Raw genomic sequence first — 21,820 nt, 5'->3', positions numbered from 1 at the left:
CCAGATCATGCACTGATAAAAACCTAGATAAAAAAAGCTGGGTAATAAAACAGAAATGAGGCATTGGTGTTTTCTCACCCACTTGTTATAAAGACAGGAATTTAAGGAATGGGTATTGGAAATTATTCAAGAGTTATTAGGAAGATATAAATACATTCAGAAGTTATAGCTAGTAAGTGGGAAAAATGAAAATGGGGTTTAGAAATAAAAGATCAAGAGATATTGTTAAGAAATAATTGGAATTACTTGGGGTGACAAAAGTTAAAATGCAGAATAAGGGGGATCTAACAAAACAAGAACAGGTGCAGAGTGCTAAAGAAAAAATAAAGGATTATATGTATAATATGCATGTGTTTAGAAGGATTGCTGTTTAGCAAATATTTTTAATAGTAACTCTAAGGCACTAAAACATTTAGCACAACTGGCAACTGAAAGTGGAAAGGGTGATCACCAAACTTGAGGAATCTATAACAAAAACTAAACAAAACAAAAGCCAGAGATCCTGTAGAGGTATTAGAGATATTTCCATAGTTTTATAAAAAATTTTTATAAAGCCTTGAGATGTGGAACTCAAGGAAGAGCACAAATGGAAATATTTGTGGAAGACTTAAGCATGCTAAGGTTAGAGGTAGATGAGGCTAAAAAAGTAACAGTTAAGATAGGAGAAGATGCAGGAAAGTCTTCAGGAATAGATGTTATTCTTGTGGAAGTTTGGAAGCTAGGAGGGAAAAAGTGATAAAGATCTGGCAGGTTTTGCTTAACAGTATTTTAAAAGGATGGGGAGGCACCATCATCCTGGAAAAAAAGCTCTGGTGGCTGTAATACCTAAAACAGTGAAGACCCATGAACACTCAGTTTTCATGTAGGCTCATTTTAATTTAAGCCATGATTATAAAGTTTGTCTATACTAGCTAAAAAAAATTCCAAAGGTGTTGCCAAAACTGATAGATATGTATCACTGTGGTTTTGTGGGGGGGAAGCAAACATATGACAACATGAATAGAACAGTGATAATGCGAGGGGAGCAGAATGTAAGAAAATACCACTGTTGTGTATGAGTTTTGATGCAGAGAAAGCAAATGACAGAGGAATCTGGGTTTTATGAGTAGGGCAATGGAAGCGTCCTTGATGTAGAAATTAGGTTAATTGTGAAGATGTATGAGGATTAGCGGTAAGAATTAAGGTGGGAAGGTTCCTTTTTGATTAGTTATGTTTGAACAGAGGAACTGGGTAGGGTTGTCTTCTTACCCCTGTATTTACTGTATATTTAGAGATACTGACAAAGAAAATAAGGGATTCAGAAATGCTAGGATGTAATTGGCATGGTAATCAAAACAAGATGACTTTACTTGCAGATAATAGTATTTAAGAGCACTCTATATAATTGAATGTTTGTAATCTCAAATGTATTAAACACCAGCATAAGTGATCAAAAGTCCTTTGATCGCTTCTGTTAGTGTTAACTCAGTGCAAGATTGTGCACCATAAGAGTTGGGGAAATTTCCCTTTTCTAACTGTAGAGAGATCTCGGAGTTGGCATATATAATTACTGGGGGGTGCAGGGAGGCTTGCTCCCTGCAAAAACATAAGTGTTTGTTTTTTCTTTTGATCTTTTAGGATCAAGCATTAGCTGTTCAACATTTGTGTACTTTGTTTTGAAGTGCACCGTATTATTTTTACCTGATAAATGGATATCTCAGTGTTGCAAAACATTTTGAGACAGTTTAGAATCCTTTGGGATACAAAATTAAGATACAAATAAAGCCTATAACAGTAAATGATGTACCCATACATGAATGGTTCAGATTAAGTATTTAGGATTATGGATTAAAAGGTTTCGGTTATCCAAAATTAATAGATATGGATTATTGCGGTTTTGTGGAAGGGAGGCAAACATTTGACAAATTGAATAGAACAATGATGCAGAGGGAAGTGGAATGTAAAAAGGTCTCTCTGTTGTTAGTGGGTCTTGATGCAGAGAAAGCATTTGATGGAGTAAGCTGGGTCTTTATGAGTCTTTCAATGGAAGAATTTGCATTCTGTGATACAGTAATAATGTTAATTATGATTATATGTGAATAATTGAAGGCAAGAATTCAAGTGGGAAGGTTCTTCTCTGATAAGTTGTGTTTTAACAGAGGAACAAGGCAGGGTTGCCCTCATTCCTCTTTGTTATTTGCTTTTTATGTAAAGCTATTGGCAAAGAAAATAAGGGACTCATAAATGCAAGGATATAATTGGTATGCTAATCAAGAAAAGTTGTCTTTATTTGCAGATGATATTTTATACCTGTTAAAACCATAAAAGGACATCAACGTGTGGTGGAACATGTTGCAGTTTCAAGTCTTTTTTGGGATATAAAATCAGCAAAAATAAAGCAAAGGCTATAGCCATAAATGATGTGCCCTCACATGAATTGGTTCAGCAATACCCATATTTATGGGGACATGAAAAAAGTGCAGTATTTAGGAATATGTTTTAAAAAGACTTGCTGTGGCAGCTAAGGATATGTAGGAAGAGACTAAATAAAAATAATACAAAAACGGAGAAACTGGAAGTTCTTGTTTATGGATATGGTTAGTAAGATGCAAGCATTAAAAATGCCTTTTGTCCCTTTGGTTTTATGTAAGGATAAGGTATATTTTTATCAACCAGAGAAGAAGTTGTGGGCAATAATTAATAGAGTTGAAGGGATTTATCTGGGATGGGAAGATGGCAGAAGTTAAGTGGAATTTTATTTTTCTTTTTTGTTTTATTTGTAAATGTGTACTGACCAATTTAAATCGATCCTTCCAATAGAACAAAGTGGTTTATGTTTACCTGATTTGAAGGGATATTTTAGAGCTACACAGTTAAGGCTGATGTGCATAACATAAGTAGAAGATTGTGTTTCAAAATGAAAAGGGATGATGATGATGAAGTGGGGGGGGTTCAAAAAAATAGATGGCGAGAGTGGGCTTTTGGATTCGTATCCTTAATGAGAATAACACAACCGTACAGAATATTATATCTGTAAAGTGGCAAAAAGTACTCTGAGAAGTAAGCCAACACAAAAATGGAGAAATGAAATTTTGCCAGTCAGGATGACTGTAAGCAGGGTACAGAAAATTGGCAAGAGGGTACTGGAATGTACTGAAGAATACTGGCAACGGAACCAGTATATTGTTTGCAAATAACTAGAGAGGGAAGGGTAATAGAGTGGGATGGGGCAAAAATTATGTTTAGACTGCGAGCTAGAGAATATCTTCACTCCCAGGGATTGACATCAGAGTATAGGCAAAGAGAAAGAGATAGAGGAATCTTTAGTGGAAACCAGCTCTGGTAGCTTTTAGTTGAAAATAGAACAGACACTGGTGTTAGAAATGGAATAGTTAGCACATATAAAATATTGCATGATAACTTAATCAGACGAGGTTAAAAAACATTGAGAAGAGAGACTGTGTATAGATCCCAAGTAGCAACACAGTCCAGAAGGTTTATAGTGTTTGCGTAGGTATTTTTATTCTCAACCAGACTTCAAATAATTTTTCTCTTAGTTATGCAGCAAATATTGGAGATGTGATGGAAAAGGGAAAATAATATTTTGGGAGTGTAAGGAGTTGGCAGACTTTAAACAGTCCCTATAAAGTACTCAGTCAAAAATATGGTTGAGCAAATGGTTGTAACTAAAGAAATTATTATTTTTAGCTGGGTGAGGATCTGAATTGTATAGACTAAGTATTGCCTTATTAAGTTTAATTCTGTTTGCTGCCAAAAAATACTAGAAAATGCTGAAGCCTAAACCAATTGTATTTGAAATATTAAATGTTATGAAAGAGATAAAATAATGGTCCAAGGTTTATAGGATGTCCACAAGGCAAACTTTCACATCAAGAACATAGAGATGAGGGCAGTTATCCTAGTATTGCTGGAGCTTCAAGAATACCTCCCTTTAGGTGTTATTTCCATTCACACTGGCTACATGATAGTGGTATGCTACATCTACCAGCAGATGAGGAACCAAGTCATACCCCTTACACTGTGAAGCAATGAGAGTGAGGCACTGAGTGTTGAACTCTCACTGCTTTCTGGTTGCAGTGTACATTCTTGGGAAATTCATTTGCCTTGCTGGTAGGCTCAACAATACTATTTTGATGCCTTACTAATGGTCTCTGAATACAAATGGCTCAGATCAGCTGCTTTGGGTCATCCATGTTGTAATCTTTTTTGTATCCCTGTCCCACACCACATGCAGCACCTACTTTACCTTGATCCCCAAAGAGAAGCAGTCCCTGAGAGAGTAGCTGTAGTTAGATAGTGGCCTACTGGCTTCCTTTGTGGTTACCCACTCGTGCCCATTACCCAGAGGTTTAAAGAATGCACTTCAGTGTAGAACAACAGTTATCCTCATTGTGCCATTATGGCCCAGACAAATTTAGCTTCCTCTGCTGATGCCTTTGTGATGATGTGAAGTATTGCCAGCTATGACAGGAGAAGTAGGGCAGTGGATATATAATATATGCCAGCATAGCTAGCTGGAGTTTTGTAAAGAATTATATGTCATTTGTATATCAAAGTGATTTGTACAGGTGCTTGTGTTGAAAATGTATTTGTAAAGCTGCTTGTGTTAAAAATGAACCAACAGTGGGTCCTGCTGGACAGAAAAGATTTTTATAAAATATTTTTATATTTTTTGGTAACACTGTGGCCACTCCTGAAAATCTTGCTGCATTGGTCAAACACAACAAGTTGTATTAGTATTAATTTTGCTCGGTATAATTGGTATCCTTGTAAGAGCTTTAGAGTAGCTGGCTTTGTAGTGTTCTGGTGGCAGTATCTACCTTATAGTCTGGGCAGAGGGGGCATAGCTGGTAAATCTGTGCCAGCCTTTCCCAGGTGTGTGTGTATGTGTCAGCTACTTGGAGCAGGGACACAGAGCACTGGTTTCACAGCGAGGTGGCTGAAGCACTGAGAGAGAGAGAGATGACACCCAATTGTTTCATTTGCTAGGGTTTCTGACTCCTCTCTTAGATCAAACTTAGGGAATGAATAGGATATTGTATTTAAGTTACAATAATGTTGGATTCTTTCATTCCTGCCCATCCAATATGACATGCCTCGCATCTTCACCCTTCCTTGGATCTGAATTAGAATTCTGAAGGATTTTTTCATTATGGCTGATTCTAGGTAGCAGACAAGATATAAGGGAAACTAACTTAATCATGACTGGTGGATTGTGGGATAGGAAAAATAGGTGTGTGTGAGGATGGAGGAGTAGCTTTCAAGACTTGGATCCAGCAAGCAACCTGAAAACCCATCAGTTATATTGGATGGACAGGAATGAAAGGATGCAGTGTTATTGTAAGTACATTACCATATTCACAGACATGCTAGACCATTATCATTTCACTGCCTTGAGAGTGAGGCAAATTCACATAATTCAGATTTTTCCCTACATAGTCAAATGCCTTATTTTAGCAGAGTCTTACCAGAGTGCCTTGAATGTCATAAACTTCACTGTATGGGTGCTTTAGAGAACCGGACCTGACATGCAACAGATAGAAATCCTGTCTATTTCCCTCTCAGAAAGTGACATTTCTGGAAACAAGCCTGGACCTGTTCAGGGCAGATCCTTCCTCCCTCAGGAGAAACTAGAGATGCTGATAGAGTTCTTTAACGTCTTCTCCCAAAAGGAAACAAAAATCACAACCCAAGAATATCTGAGGCCGATAAGATACATGACAGCATCCATTTTATGGTGCCCTTGGTGCACCTCAATATGCAAAAACTTCAGTGGTTCTTGAGAGACAGGTGTAATTAACACCTCCATTACTTGTATACCAGTATACCCCCATGTCATGCATAAAGAAGGAAATCTTATTGTGGATGTACAATGCTTCCTGAACAGGAGAATGTCCTTTTTGCCTCTGAAACAGTGTGACTTGTGACAACAGGACTCCTCAGACTCTGAATAAGGGGCTGAGCTGGGTTGGCCTCTAGATCCAGGAGAACTGGAAATACAGGATGAAGAAAGAACACAGACGCATCAAGGCAATGAAGGCCCTCACTCTGGCACTCAATGCCTTTCTCCCTGCCTTCTCGAGGGGCATTCCTACAAGCACAGACAGACCGACAACGTTGCACCAATGTGGTAGATAAGCAAGGAGTGGCCTACTGAGCAGATTAGCCATGCAAGCATTGGGAATGGCATTAAAAAGTGATATGTCTCTGAAAGCCACATATAGTCATTCAGGACAGAATGTGATAGCTATCAAGCTAAGCAGAAGGTGTACAGACCTCCTGTGAATAGATGCTACAATCATTCTTTTATTTTTCATTTGTCCTTTAACAGGTAGTTTACCTAACATTAATCTCAAAGGAATGTCTTGTATTTCATGAGTTTCCTTAAACATTAGATAGCTATCTTGTATTCTTCCTTCAGAAACTTCTTAATAAAAAAATATATGTTATGGATTCATACCACAATTTTTGGTTAGATAATTCATCTAAAAGCTTTATTTTCCATGTTCTGTTTTATCTTTATATTGCTTTATTATACAATAATGTATTATTTTCCTTGTTGAATAACTTCCCAGAAAATGCATCCAGTTAAATCACTATCTTTATTAGTCAATTTGCCCAAAATATAATGCAAATGTAAAGATGACAGAACTACTATAGGGTTATTCAGTCTCAAGCCTCCGCTTTCTCATTTGTAACATTTCTGATTCAATTTACTACCCCAAATATATTCAAAAAATAATTTATCAATGTGTTTCTCTTTGAAAATGTTAACTAAATATTCCAATTTCCCAAGAACAATACAGTGCAATATTACAATTTCTCCCTGAAACAACTTAAGCACAGACCATTTGTGTAATACATTTTGCTTATTTTAATAATGGTCTCCCACTATTTCATATATACTATTTCATATCCAAAGGTTGCTCCTAAAATAATACTTTTATCATAAAGAAGGGGAGTAGTCCTAAAATTTAGGATCAGTCCATAACCTGTACTCTTTTGGATATTAAAATGCAAACCGGCTGAGTTTAAGTGGCATTCTAACTCTCCAAAAATAACTTCTAACCAACATTTTGATTCACTTATTAGACTCAAGTAATCTGTGTCAAATATATTATTAATTGTATAATAAGTTGTTTTACATATACATAAATATAATACACCCACCAAATACTATTTCCAGTCTTGCATCAATGAATCTTTCATTACATTTCTCCGTGATAGCCATGATTGCTAAACTAAATTATGCACTTAGTGGGTATCCTTGTTTCAGTACTCTCAGGACAGGTATTTGTTTGCCATATCATTTATTTACTAATGGTTGAATTCAAGAATTGTTGTATATTTATTATAGGTAACTACTTGGCCAGCTGCCCTTGCAGGTCATTTTAAGCCCAGCCAATTTCCATTTTTGTGCTCGAACTAACCTGTCCCGGTTTTTTTTTTTTTTTTTTTTTTTAGAGATTAGGCTTGTCCATCCCATGGTCAATAATTATATTTTATCCCTAATGAGAATAACAAGGATCATACCATAGATAATTTGAGAGGAACCATCCATTGGATAAAGCATTTAGAAGCTGCCTCTGTCCATTAATACAAAAAAACAAATTGTGTTTGAATATGAACAAGAATTAACTTTCTTTTATGTGGATGGGAAGTATGTTCTAGATTATATTTCATGTAGTACTTTCTTTTATAACTAATCCCATAGCTTCTTATAACACTCTATAATGTAGCCTGAGAAATAGAATCATAAGCTTTTTTAAACATTGAATGCTAATAGCATCACATTTTTATTTAATTTAATGCTATCAAAAACATCTCTTAATAGCTATAAAATATCCTTAATGGATTTTCCTTTAACCTCAACATACCTTCATGAAATTTGTTATTCAAAACCACCTACTTGGTGTGATCTTACAAAATATATGGTGTTAAAGTTAATGACCTCCAATTTGAAAATCTTCTCTATCTTCTTTTTTATATATGAATCTTGTAATACCCTCAAACTTTATAATCTATAATGCCTTCAACTAACCATTCATTCTAAAATCTTTACAATTACCTTCTTTTGATTTAAACTCAGAATCTTATGAGGAATTCCATCAGGATAAATCTAGCTTGATACCTAAAAAAGTTTATTGAACTGTTCTAATGTCATTTCTCTTTCCAGTATTAGATTTTCTTCACTTGATAAACTGTTTTATATAAATTCCTTTGTGGTAGTAATATTTTTATCGTACATATCCTTAACAAAGCATTATCTTATTTTAAAACAAATGCTTTCTTTTTAACTAATCTCTGTAAAAAGAGTTTTTTTTGTTTCTTATACAGTGTATCTTGCTGTACAATAAATGTGTAAACAAGGAAATAATTATTTCTGTAGCCAGTGTTTGCAGCCTTTTGTGTTTAAATATTGTTCCTTATCATCTCATACATTCTTTTTTACCATAAAATCGTTCTACTGCACAAAATATTCTTATAGTTCATTTTGTAAACAATCCACCAAACGTTCCATGATTCATAAATGGAATCATGGTATGTTTCAGTAGTTCAAAAAAAAAACTGTGTTGGGGCAAAATGCCAGTCACAACTCAGACTCTAATATAAATGTTTAAACCTTGGTATCAACCCAGTTATCAAGATTTTTTTTTTAATAGATATAATGATTCAGACTATTTAATAGAGGGAATTTATTCCACATTAATGCCATAGAATGTGATAGAGACTTTGCTCTTGCAACAGTTCTACATTTTCCAATTTTAAATGAATAGTTACACACCGAGTAGTTCATAGGTCCATATATAAGGTTAGTAGGCTAATGGCCATTGGGCCCTAACATGCCTAACCATATTTATCCTGAGTTGCTCCATTTGTCAGTGGTTAGGTGAGCAAAGTTCACAGAGGTAAGAGTCTGTGGTAATTAATACTGACTGCTTCTGTCCATAAGGGACATGGATGCCACCCCAGGAGTGAATTTGCAGTCACCCATCCATTGAACTAGGTTGTGTTTGTAGAGTGTCAGGGAGGGACTGTGTTTCATGTGAACTGGAAGCTTGTTACAGAGAAGCAGCAGTCTCTGGGAGCTGTATCTGTCTCTCCAGCATGATTTGTTCATGTCAGAGGTTGGGTTAAGATCCCTGGAGTGAGTAACCATCATGCAGTTTGATTTACGAATGTGTAGCATTTCCATCAGGACTGGGTTAGAGACTGTGTGGTGTGTCCAGCTGTTGCAGGTGTCTGATGAGGTACATGCAAAAGGGACATTGTTCTCAATTATTGTACTGATGAGGGACAAGTATAATGGAATTATAACATCCTTAGATCTAGATGCAGTGCCTTTACTTATGAGATGTGCCATGTAGAAGGATTTCTTACCACTGTGGATACATGGTGGTCGGAGTTCATATTGCTATCAACCTGAGTACCTATATCATGTACAACTAGGTCTACACTTGGGGGGGGGGGGATGCTGTCTGTAATGTAATTAGCAGGGATTTCAGTTTTCCCAAAGGGAATAACAATGCATTTTTTTGCATTTAGCTTTAATCCATGGCTTTGGCACCAGTCATTTGTCTGCGTTTATCCTTCCTGCAGTATATTAACATAATTTGGGGACTCAGTGATTGCTCCCAATTTGTAATCATCAGCGAACTTGGTCAGCCACAGGCCATTCACATTTGCCTTGACTTTTGAGAAATGAGTTGATCAGTATAGGGCCCAACACAGAACCTTTTGGTACACCTCTGGTGACTGGTCTTTTGTTAGAGGTGAAGTCACCCACTTTGATAGTGTGTGTCCTGTTGGTGAGCCAGGTGGCTACCCATCAAGTGATATAGTGGTTAATTCCCACTTGGGAGAGTTTCTCTATACTTGCTGAGTGGAGGATTGTGTGAAATGCCTTGGCTAGATCAAGGTAGATGGTATTCACTGTCTTTCCCTCATTCAGGGCCTTGATAACTTTCTCAAAGAAGCCAACCAGGTTTAACAGGCATGATCTACCCTTGAATATAAACTGAGTTAGGTCCAGAGTTTGGAGATTACCTATGTCCTTGATGAGGTTCATAATGATTCTTTTCATGACCTTTGCAGATGGGGCTATTGAAGCTTATGGGCCTATAGTTTGCCAGGGTCAGTTGATGTTCAGAGTGATTACCGTTGCTGTCCTTCATTCTGCCGTAACATAGCCAGTTCGCAAGCTGTGGTTAAACAGGGATCTAAGTGGATCTGCTAGGTCATGTTTTAAGCTGTTTAAAAGGCACCCTGAGATGTTGTCTGGTCCCATTGATGCTATGGTTTTGGTCATGGAGAGCACAGTGTTGACCTGTTCTCTTGAGATAATAGGCTGAGGAATAGTGGCAATTATACCTTTGGGGGGTGACTGGTGGGGACAGGGGGGTGAAGTTTGCTCCAAAACTGTGAGCTAGCAGGTTGGCTATTACTTCCAGTTGAGTAAGGGTGGTGCCATCCAGAACTAGTTCAGCACATAGCTGGGTATTCCTTTTTTAAATTTTGGGCGTAGGTATTTATTTATTTATTTTACATTTGTTAACCGGAAAGTCCAACTAGATACATATCCATTTTCAGTGGAGGCCCGTGGAGAAATGCTCCAGAAATACAATATATATTTAACAAATACAGTTAGTAAGTGTAATACTAACAGCTTAAATATTAATGAATATATATAGAAAGATAAAAGATATTAAGAGAAAGAAATTGCATTAAGTTAGGAAGTAAAGAAAATGAAGTAGTATACTATGTGGGTAGAGATGTCAGTAAAAATAAGGAGAGAAAAAAAATATATAAGCAAGGAGCTGCTTAGAGAGGTATGCTGAGGGAGATTAACCTGGGCAACTGTAGGTACATATCCAGTGGTTGGTGAAATAATGTTTTGCTGTAATTTTAAACTTCTAGGGTTAAGGCAGGAGGGTGTGAGTTCCAAGTTTTTGCTATGTAGTTGGAGAATACTGAATCACCAACATGACTGCAGGATTTAGAGGTCTTTAACATTAATTTGTCATAGTTAAAGAATGCCTTGTGAGTATCGTAAGCTAGAGAGACTATTTTTGCTTTGTAACAAACTTTAGAGAACTTGACAAGATCTCTGATTTGTTTGTTTAAGCTAGAGCCAGTTCCTTCTTGTTCTTGGACATAAGTTTCTTTCTGTTGTTGTATAGCCTGTTTATACTAGGGGTCCACCAGGATGGCTTGTTTTTTTTTCAGACAGACTTGGTTTTAATCCGGTCGTGTACAGTTGATTCTATACAATAGCTTAAGTTGTTATACAGGACATTGGTGTACACCCCTAGATAGGATTTTGTGTTATCTGTGTTTGAGGGGGCTTTGAAAGTTCTTCTGCCAATGCTAAGTAGGAGGTAACTTGACTTGGAAAAATTCTCATGATATTATAAGCCTGATGGAGTATCTGGCCTTGGAATTACATTAAACAAGGCTGATTTGTGGTTTGATCTCACCAGGATCACATGGGGTGGGGTGGGGGGTGTAGTGCTACCCCATGTTGCTGAGTACTATGTCCAGGACATTTGAGTCCCTTGTGGGAGTGCTGACTAGTTGTTCCCGAGCATTTGTATTGACAGTCAAAGAGCCTCTAAACCAGCATGTATGTGGTCGTGTACGTTTCCCAGTCAAAGGAAGGATAGTTAAAATCACCCATGAACAAGGAATTGGGCTGTATGGCAAGTAAGTCCAGGTATGCTTTTCCTGGTTCATGGTGGGGGGCCTATAGCTAGCTATGATGTGGTAGGGGGTTTTGGCTATAATTAATTGAACATGGAGTAGCTCAAGAGAGAGTCTTACTGTTTGACTAGCCTCAAGTTGTACTCGTCCTTAATAAAGATGGATACACCCTCCTCCTTTGGTTCTTTCACACTCAGTTTGTGGTCAGAACATATGGAAGACGTTGTAGCCCTGCATGGCCGAGGTGCTTTCTGCGACTTTGAGCTATGTCTTACTGACTGCACAGACACCAGCATCTTCCATGGTGAGGAGTGCTACCAAGGAGTGCAGTTTCTTTTGACTTGTAGCATTAAACAAATTGCCTTATGCCCTTATATATATTTCAGCTTGGTGCTTCTGTTTATCATTTAATTTCCTATTATCCAGTAAACAGATTATATCAGCACTATTATTTTATTACAAGATTCTATTACATCAGTTCTTTTTTTTCAGTTATAATGCTATTGGTATTCAAGCAACATGAAAACAAAGTATCCTTTTTCTTTTGTAACATTTTTTGCAAACTCTTTCACCTAAAGAATTTTTTCCCCTCTTCTCTCCACTTACATCTGCTTCTTATCCATCACTTAGTCATGTCTTTTTTTCCTGCTCATTTTCAGAACCTAATACACATATTACTTCCTTTCCTTTTTAACATTAAGGTTTACATTCATTTTCAGAATTGCAGTAAATTGGATTTTATTTGACCATATACAGTTACTAGACTGACTGAAATGTTGTACCTTGTATTACTGAATTAATGTGAACAAACAGCCTACCATTATATGAAGTTGACATTATGAAGTCTGCTACTGAAGCTTTTGAATGGAGATCGCGGTACAATGAGGACTGTGAAATTTACCCTTTTCTTCACTGCAGTGCAATCTCGCAGTTGGTATATATAGTTTGCAGGTGGTATTGGGTTTTCAGGGGGGGCTTGCCCCCTGCAAAAACGTACAAACAGGTAGATGTGTGTGTTTGTTTAGAGCCTTCCACACTTGGTTGTTTTGGGCTGTGTGCAAATGTTACAATAAAAAAAAAAAAAAAATGAAAAAAAATGCACAAATTTCGACCCAATTCCTTTGATTCGACATCTCTACCACTCAGCGGTCCGTAATTCAACTGTTAGCGGAGATGTTTTTCAGCAAAACTGTTCTGTGATTCAGTTAAATGGATGTAAATCAACATTAACACTATGAGACCATGGTGGTGCAGCGGTTAGTGTTGTCACCTCATAGCAAGAGGTTCTCCTGTTCGATTCTCAGCTTCAGCGCCTTCTGTGTGGAGTCTGCATGTTCTCCCTGCGGTTGAGTGACGTTTAAAAGACATGCAGGTAGGTGCATGCATGAATGGGTGTACCTTCTTTGAAAGTTGTGCGTTGGGCTGGCAACTCAGCACATTAAAAATCCACTGCCAATCATTAGTGGTCCGGAGTTCTACTGTGGCGACCCCTAACTGGGAAAAGCCAAAAGATTAATGTTTTCCACTCTATGCACATTATGTACTGTGCTGAGCTCCTTCCGTTCTGTTTGTTTAATTATAGACAGTCAAATTAAAAATATCCCTAACATTTCCATCTTTTACAAGTGTGTCTTGAGTCTCATCACTGTGTAGATTTTTTTTTTATTAAAGTTATTTATAAAACGTGTATATGACCCACAAAAAAACATGTTTTCAGTTCTTCTTTATGCATAACATATGCCTTATTTTCATCAACAATAACAGCACTAGGAATGTGCTTTAATTTTCCACCAGAAGTTTGCAGTGTAACAAATACTTCACAAAACCTATTCCAAAGTTTATCAACATTTTCTTAACTTCATGGCGAGATTTACAATATATAGCAAGAAAATTTGCACCACTATCACTATCAGTATCACCAGTCCTGAAATGTATAATAATGTAGCTTTTTCTAGTAATAATAACACCAGCAATGTTATAGGAAAACCATGGAGAATACAATTGTTTAAGTTCCCTCATGCTGTGGAGTATCTCAGCAGCTTTGAGGGTTTCAGAAGTTAATTCACAATGTGTCTTTCTCCAGATTAATAAATACACATTGCTGATGCAACATGTAACAACATTACAAAATTGTACCGTACCTCTTATTGATCAGTTGGTGTACTGTTCTTTGAAGTAATCATCATGACTGGGAACTGTCAGTTGTACTTCTAATTCTTTAGACATGTTTAGTTTTACAATGTTATAAAATGTCTTTTTAGAAGTGGAACATGACAAATTGCCCTTCTCAGTAGACTGTGTGGGCTACATTTATCAAACAAAACATTTGTGTAAAATGAGTTTATCCATAATTTGACTGTAAGAAAGTGTGTCTAGTTTAGTAGGTTCATCAGTTTTTATTAGCTCCTGTATTTAACATCAGGTAGTCCACCATTAAAAACATAATTTCAGCATTCATAGCATTATCCGTGTAGTGCACTCCTCAGAAGTCACCATTTCTTTTTGCTTCATGCAGTGACTACTTTATTATTTATAGCAGTATGTCTGGTAATGAAAAGAGTAGAAGTTCCGTGGTGCCTTTGCCAAATTTCCACTACTCAGTATTAATACCACCTTGAGTCTTCCTTGAAAAAAGACTACTGGCTTAGTGGGACTATGATAATTAACCAAAATATAAGCAAAATAAATTGGTATAAAACTGTAGCTTTTCATTGCTTTTCTCTTGCCACGAGTATGCAGAACGGTGCTGACAATTTCTGCTTATAAATGAATTGTGTCTTTGCAGTAATAATAATTGTCACACCATATTGTTCTCTACATTTTATGCCTTTGTTAACTTTCCGTTATTATAATGTTTTGGTGTCTGTTTTGCAGGGATACTGTGGATTAAAATTACAGCCTCAGCTAGACAGACTGCTACCTTACTGTATGTTCTGTATCATCCCCTTCCTTATGCACCTGCTGGAGCATTCAGCTTTGCTTTGGGTCATGCTGGCTGCCATTGGGATATTTCAGTATCAACTCACTTTGCTGCAATGGACTCTGGATATTTTACTGTATTTGTTATATTTTATATTAAAAAAAAAAGGTTTATTTTAATATTGTTGATATGACATTACATCTTTTTTATTGCTTTTTGTAGTATACAGGACTATGCTGAAAGTCTAAATTTATAAACAAATTCTCTCTTGGAACTAGTGGGAAATTTCATACTAGAGCTAGCTACCTTATTGCGTGTTCTGATTCACTTATTTTTACATGCAGTTTTGCTTCAGGTCACCATGATTGCCGTTTTTCTATTTCAACCTCAGCTAATTTTACAGCCATGAACTCCAGATATTACATTTTCTGGTATAAGAGCAGAGGTTGTTAGTTATTTGCTTTCACTGTACAGGACAATACTAAAAACCTAGTTTTATATGCAAATTATTAGTTGCAGCAAAACTTTTCAGATCACATTTAAGTCAGCATCTGTCATCATAATGTGTTGCTGTTTACTCTGCAGTCATACTCTGGGTTAAAGTTGCAAGTTCTTCTAGAAAGTCTTCTGTTAACTAGTTCTGTCTCCTATATTCCCATAATTACATCTGATTTTAGTAACATCATCCTCATGTCATGCTTTCCATTTTTAGTGAATTTCATGTTTTATTTTTTTTTAATTTTATGTGATGAGAGCAAGCATCTTTTTTAATTTGTTAACTTCAAACCACAAAAAGCTCGACAAACCAGGAAATGCACAAAAAACGAAGAACTGAGCCCAAAAGCGCAACCTCTTTTTTAGTGGAAGATATGGGCTAGTTTTCTAGACCCCTTACTTTTCCTGAAAAAGTAAGGGGTCTAGAAAACTAGCCCATATCTTCCACTAAAAAAGAGGTTGCGCTTTTGGGCTCAGGTCTTCGTTTTTTGTGCATTTCCTAATTTGTTAACTTCTTTGAAGAGTCATGGGATGTGGATAATTTCGGAATTATGTTTACATTTATTTTATATGGGTTGTTGGTATTGTTACCAATTTTTTATTTTGGTATTGACATATTACTTCTGTTTCTAACCACTTTTGGACATTTAAAATATATATGGGTTTGGCTTCAGATGGGTTCAGAGTAGGTTCATTTTACTGTAGTGGGTTTGAACCTATTCTTCACTCACTAAAGTGGCCTTATGAAGTTTCTTTTTTTGATGAAGATCTTTTCCTTAACCTTCTTTCCTTTTGCAACTCATTTTAAGCATATTTGTTATATATATATATATATATATATATATATATATATATATATATATATATATATATATATTTTTTTTTTTTAATATCTTGGATCATTCTCAGGTTTTCTTCTTAGAACCTTAGTATTCAAGACTCACATTGCAAAAAACTCTCTTTGTACTATTTATAATTCAGATTCTAGTATTGCTGTTATGTCATAATTAATTCTGGCAGTAGTGCATCTTATACTTAGGTTTGGAGTTTACAAGTAAATATAGTTTATTATTGTTTGTAGGATAAAATGTTTTCCAAGTTTTGCATAAACAACTCAGTGGGCTAATCTTTAAGAAGTTTCCTACACAAAATTTTCTTTGTATTCTAACAAAGTACTTACATTTATGCAAACTGTCTCCCTAGTTCTGGAAAACATTCATGGAATGAACAGCATCATGGGAAAGTTTATATCAAGTTATCATTGAAGTTGCACCTGGATTTTTTTATGTTTTATTCAGTTATTGCACATGAGGAATGTGTTGCTTTCCATTTTAAATGCATTACAAGTTAACAGTGCTTTTCTGGGAGACATTTCAAAAGCCTGAACATTTCTTGTTTCCGAGTATATTCAAAAACAGGTACTGTAGAATGTGAGGGAGTTGTAAATGCACTAGGTGTCTTAAGGAATGATTGTGAACAATTAACAAGACTCAACTTTGTGCAGAATATGAAATTCAACTGCCTAGTATATATTTGAGACTAGCTGTACAGTCTATCACATCTGCTCATTTAGTTGAGACGAAAGTCAAACCTTTTTGCAAAACTTTGTTTTGTCACTTAAGTTCAAATCAGATGAATTTAAGTCAGTAAACTATGTACATTTTTGTTATTCATGTACAAATTGTTACCAGCATTTTTGTAGCTAGTCTCATAGAATTGCTTCTCTGAATTGTTCCAGCTTTGTTTCCATTTGTTCCAAAGTATCATTCGGAGTTGCTCAAATACTGAAACCATCATTCAGTTGCATAGCTGGGCTCTGCTGGCAGGTTTAGTTGGACAAGTGTAGACCTGACTGGGGCCTCATCTGTGCTAACTACAGGGATTCCATCTATGAAGAATTTTGTATGGGTTGTTATCCTCGGGATGGTTCATCCCAAAAATAAAAAGGAATTTAATTTTGAAATGGCTGTGACAGATACATCAACATCTCTAAATGGTTATTGTATAACTCTCAAAAGAAGCGTTAAGGTCATTGTGTTTATTAATTAAACTCTGTTTTAATGTTTCATTACACTTGCCATAAAGATGCTTAATAATTTAGTTTTCTCTTAATCTTATTTATCTGCTTCTTCAGAACACTAAATTGATGTCTACAGGCTATGTAATTATGCCCTCAAATGTGTGCCATTTTAGAATGCGTTACTTGTCTGCTTTTCAGTATTCAGAATATCTGAGAATTAAAATATAAAATAATTGTATTCCTGTCTGTCTGTCTGACCAAACGTCCTTCAGAAAATAAAAACTTAACTGGTACTGTTCACATAATCAGCTGTGTTTGATATATTTCCTAGGTTTTGTTCAGAAAGGACCATGCAATAATGTCCTTGGTTGTATTGAGGAGGAACATTTGGAGCACTGCACATGCTATCGGGACTGTGGATATGATGGAGACCCAGTATGTGGTTCTGATGGCATCATTTATCAGAACCAGTGTCATATGGAGACTACAGCCTGCCGAAACAACACAACAACAGAGCAAGTTCCTATGTCACAGTGCCATTTAGGTGAGCTGATGTTATACTTTGTCAGAAAATATGAGCTTAAAGGCACTAGTCATTTTGTACAGTCCTAAGGCTATGTTTTAAGGTATAAGATTTAGGTAAAGCTGTGAATGTGCCATATGTCTGATAAATCATACTGATATTTTCAGGAGTAATTATAATGTATTATGGTATTATTTGACAAAGCCTGTAGTGCATAGATTCATAAGTATAGGCTAGCTGCCCTTGTGGGCCATTTTAAACCTAGCCAATTTTCCTTTTTGTGCTCAAAATAACCTGTCTCATTTGGTTCTAGATTGACATCACCCATCCTGTGGTCGATAGGGACCCATGCATGGGGCAAAGCATTTGGGAGCTGCATCTGTCCATTTGTAGTACAGGAGGAAATCATTGGGTAAATTTTCTGTGTCCCATCCATAGATCCAAGTTGATTTTGAAAAATGGACATTGTTTTATGTGGATGAGGAGTCTGTTCCACAGCATCGGTATCCACTGTGAAATATACCTGTCTCACTAAATCATTCTGCTGATGTTGCAAAAGAAGTTTAGATTCCTAGACCGAGTATTTCTGATGCTGTTTGACTTACTGATGTGCAGTAAATTCATCAGTAATGGGTTGGAGGATATCTTGTTTGCCAGGCACAGGTCACGTCTTAGCATTCTGTAGGATACTGAGTAGAGTGACAAGGCTGTGAGTCAGTCCATATAGGACATCTTAATTAGGCCCTATATCCTTTTAGTAAGATATCTCTGTAGGCTCTCCAGTTGTTAAATGTGTCTGGAGAGATACATGCCAAAGAGGACATTATATTCAATGACTGGCCTATTGAGGGCTGAGATCCAATCCCTTTGTTTATAAGCTGTGCACTATAGAAGGACTTTCTTACAACAATAGACATATGTGGTCAAAAGTTAGGTCACTGTCAGCATAAGTTCCCAAATCCCAAACAACTGGATCTGCTCATAGGGGAGTATTGTTAATGTGGTTGTTATTAAACAAATGACTTCCCAAAGGTTACAGTAATGCATTTTTTTGGCATTTAGTTTCAGACCATAATTTTGACACCAGTTATTAAACTCATCATATTGATAATAATGTTATAATTAATATTTTAATAGTTGATTTGATACTTGTTATTTCTTCACATTTATGGTAATGTGTTGAGGTTTCAGCAAGAGCCTGACCCATTGGAGCAGGTTTATCTTGTAGGATGGAAAAAAAAATTGATATCCCAGTCAGTGCTTCCTGAGAGGAAGGAGGCAGGTAACTCACAGAAAACTAAAGCCCAAGATATATCCCATCTTCTGAAGCTTTGTGATATTTCAGAATATAATGGGTGTATATACCACAGTGAGCAGATCTGAAAAATTATTTAGAAAGCATAACAAAGTGGGGAAGACATCACTTTCATTTTTACCAATAGGAATGTGTAACATGCATTTTCTGGTTTATTCTGTCCGACAGTTCATTCTGCAAGTGTATTTTTCTTTCTTTTACTTGCATTTGTTCTCTAATTTTATAGCTCAACCAAGCAGTCCTATTCCCTGCAATTTGCTGTGCCTTTAAACAAATCATTTGCTGAGAGCTGCAGTTTGGATGGCCATCAGAATAGTGTTTGTTTTCTAGTAGTGGTATTATAAGGTTGAGTTCTTAGTGATTCCTTTACCTAAAAAAAAAAAAAAAAAAAAAAAGTATGGAATTTGATATATTTTTAAGTACAGTATAGAACATGTATTATAAGAAGCAGATCTGTTTCCCTTCCAGCTAAGTGTATAGAATGGAATAACAGTATCTTGAAGGAGATGCAGTGATACAAATGATCGGGCAGACTCCTCCACTGTAGTAGAATGATGCCCAAGTGGATACTAATTCCTTCTTATCTAGATGAAACTGCTGGCCACCAAGTTTGAATGGAACCGATATGTCTTTCCATTTCACTGCTGCAGTACTCAGTACTACACTAGGGATCCCCTGCCAAGGGCGGCCTGACATCCATCCAGTATATCAAAGCCTTTAAGTTGCTTTAAGGTATGCTGTACATCACACATATGCTCCTTGCATAGCGTATGGCATAAAGGTGACGTCCAGGCATACCATCATCAGAATTTCTTTGCCGTCAATCCAAATATTATCTCTTGATCATCAGTCTGAACTCCCATTCCATTGCTGGTTCACCAAGCTGTTGCAGATAAGTGCCCCATTGGGGTTTATTGTATCTTATCTTCTTTTTATATTTTATTGCTTGTTGGGGTTTCATGTCATCCAAGAAGGGTAAATGCCAGTGTGGGAGACAGAATCCCCATAAAGACCGTCACAAGCAGTGCTTGTTCTGCCTTGGTACTTCCCACAACCATATGTCCTGTTCAGTCAGTCAGGTGTTTGTTCCCAAAACCCTCCATAGTAGGCTTTCTTTGGCTTTGCATTTGGAGAATCACTATCTTAAGCTTTTAGCTAAAGACACAACAGAAAGAACTTCCCACTCAAAGGGGCAGCCATCTATAAAGAAGAAGGCTAAGAATTCTAGGCCAGATTCTTCTGCTGTTCAGCCTTCACCTGACTTCTCTCCAAGGTGAATGAAAGCCTAGAGGTTTGCCTGACTTCATTGTTGGATTCTTTGGTGGAGACCGGTTTAGAGGCCAGTGGGCATCCAACTTTAGGCACGTCCTTGAAGGCCATGCAGAACATCTGCACAAGCAGTTCAGGTGGAATTGTGGCTGATTATTTCTGAGGGCCCTAGGGATGTTGCTCAAAGTTTAGTCAAGGTAGAAGTTCCTACTACAATTATTGAATGCTGTCTGGGGTCGGAGCCTTCTACTTTTCATAAGGCGGATGTCCCCTTAAAGAAAAAGCAGAAACCTAAGCATATTACTCCAGCTCCTAAGGACCCACAGAGTTAATGATAAAATTCACTCAGGGGTTGTTTAATGCTTTGATGACTTTAAAACCTCCTCAGGATGTTTCTGTTCCAGCTCCTTTGTCTTCTACAGCCCTTAAAAGACCCAGAGAGCAGGATTCCTCTGAGGACGATCCAGATTCAGATGAGGCCATGGAGCATATTATCATGGAACTCATAAACAAGGATACTGGTAACCTCCAAACTCTGGACCCCACCCAAACTCTGGACCCCACCCAGTTTGGATTTGTGAAGGGCAGATCATGTCTCCTGAACCTAGTCAATTTTTTTGAAACAGTCCCCAAAGCCATGGACGAGGGTAAGGCAGTCCACACAGCCTATCTCGACCTCGCCAAGGCTTTTGACACCATCCCCCATTCTGGTATCATAAATAAACTCACCAAGCTGGGTATAAATCCGTACATCACAAGATGGGTCACCAACTGGCTCACAGACAGAACCCACACTGTAAAAATTGAGGACTCTAAATCTGACTCCAAACCTGTGACAAGTGGAGTACCACAGGCTTCAGTCTTGGGCGCCCTCCTATTTGGGACCTACTTCTCTGACATACCGGCCAACACAGAGGGCCTCTGGCTGACCAAGTTCACAGATGACTGCAAATTAGGTGCCATAGTCGAGTCCCCAAACAATGTGGACATCCTGCAAAAGGGCCTCACCAAGATTGATGCCTGGTGTCAGAGCCATGACCTCAAGCTCAACTCCAAAAAATGCATTGCCATCCCCTTTGTTAAAAACCCTGTACCCATAGACTACCACATAGGTGGCAGCCCACTTAACACCGAAGGTGTGATAAGAGACATCAGGACTCTAGTTGACAGTAGCCTCTCCTTTGATAATCCAATCACCACAGTAGTAGGAAATCCTTCTACATAGCACACCTCATCATGAAAGGGTTCTCATCCAGGAAAAAAGTCATTGCCCCCCCTCTACTCGGCTCTCATCAGACCTATTATAGAGTACAATGCCTCATTTGGAATGTACCTTAAAAGGCATCTGTAGAAGCTAGAAAGGCTACAAAAATACCTCAGAAAGAGGATTATGGGACTCAAACAGTTACCTATGCTGACCACCTTAAAAAGCCCTGGCTTTACTCTGTAGCATATTGCCTACTCCGAGGTGATCTCTGCCTAACATACAAAGCTATGTCAAACCCTGAGCTACTGGACATTCTACACCTAAAGAAATCCCAATCCCTCAGATCCACACTCTCTAGGGACCTAAACCTC

General features: G+C 37.2%; 1 protein-coding gene across 1 annotated transcript in view; it reads left to right on the top strand.

The window, feature by feature from the left end:
- CPAMD8 (C3 and PZP like alpha-2-macroglobulin domain containing 8) overlaps window positions 1-21,820 on the top strand; it is a 7,231,600-nt gene that overhangs the window by 6,923,244 nt on the left and 286,536 nt on the right. The window contains exon 37 of the mRNA XM_044054766.1: window positions 17,467-17,679. Coding sequence (XP_043910701.1) covers window positions 17,467-17,679 — 213 coding nt within the window. The remainder of the gene's footprint in view (window positions 1-17,466; window positions 17,680-21,820) is intronic.

Source organism: Protopterus annectens, chromosome 13.part0 (genome assembly GCF_019279795.1).
Source record: "Protopterus annectens isolate FY-2018-M chromosome 13.part0, PAN1.0, whole genome shotgun sequence".
Taxonomy (NCBI): Eukaryota; Metazoa; Chordata; order Ceratodontiformes; family Protopteridae; genus Protopterus; species Protopterus annectens.
This window is presented reverse-complemented; position numbering and strand designations above follow the sequence as displayed.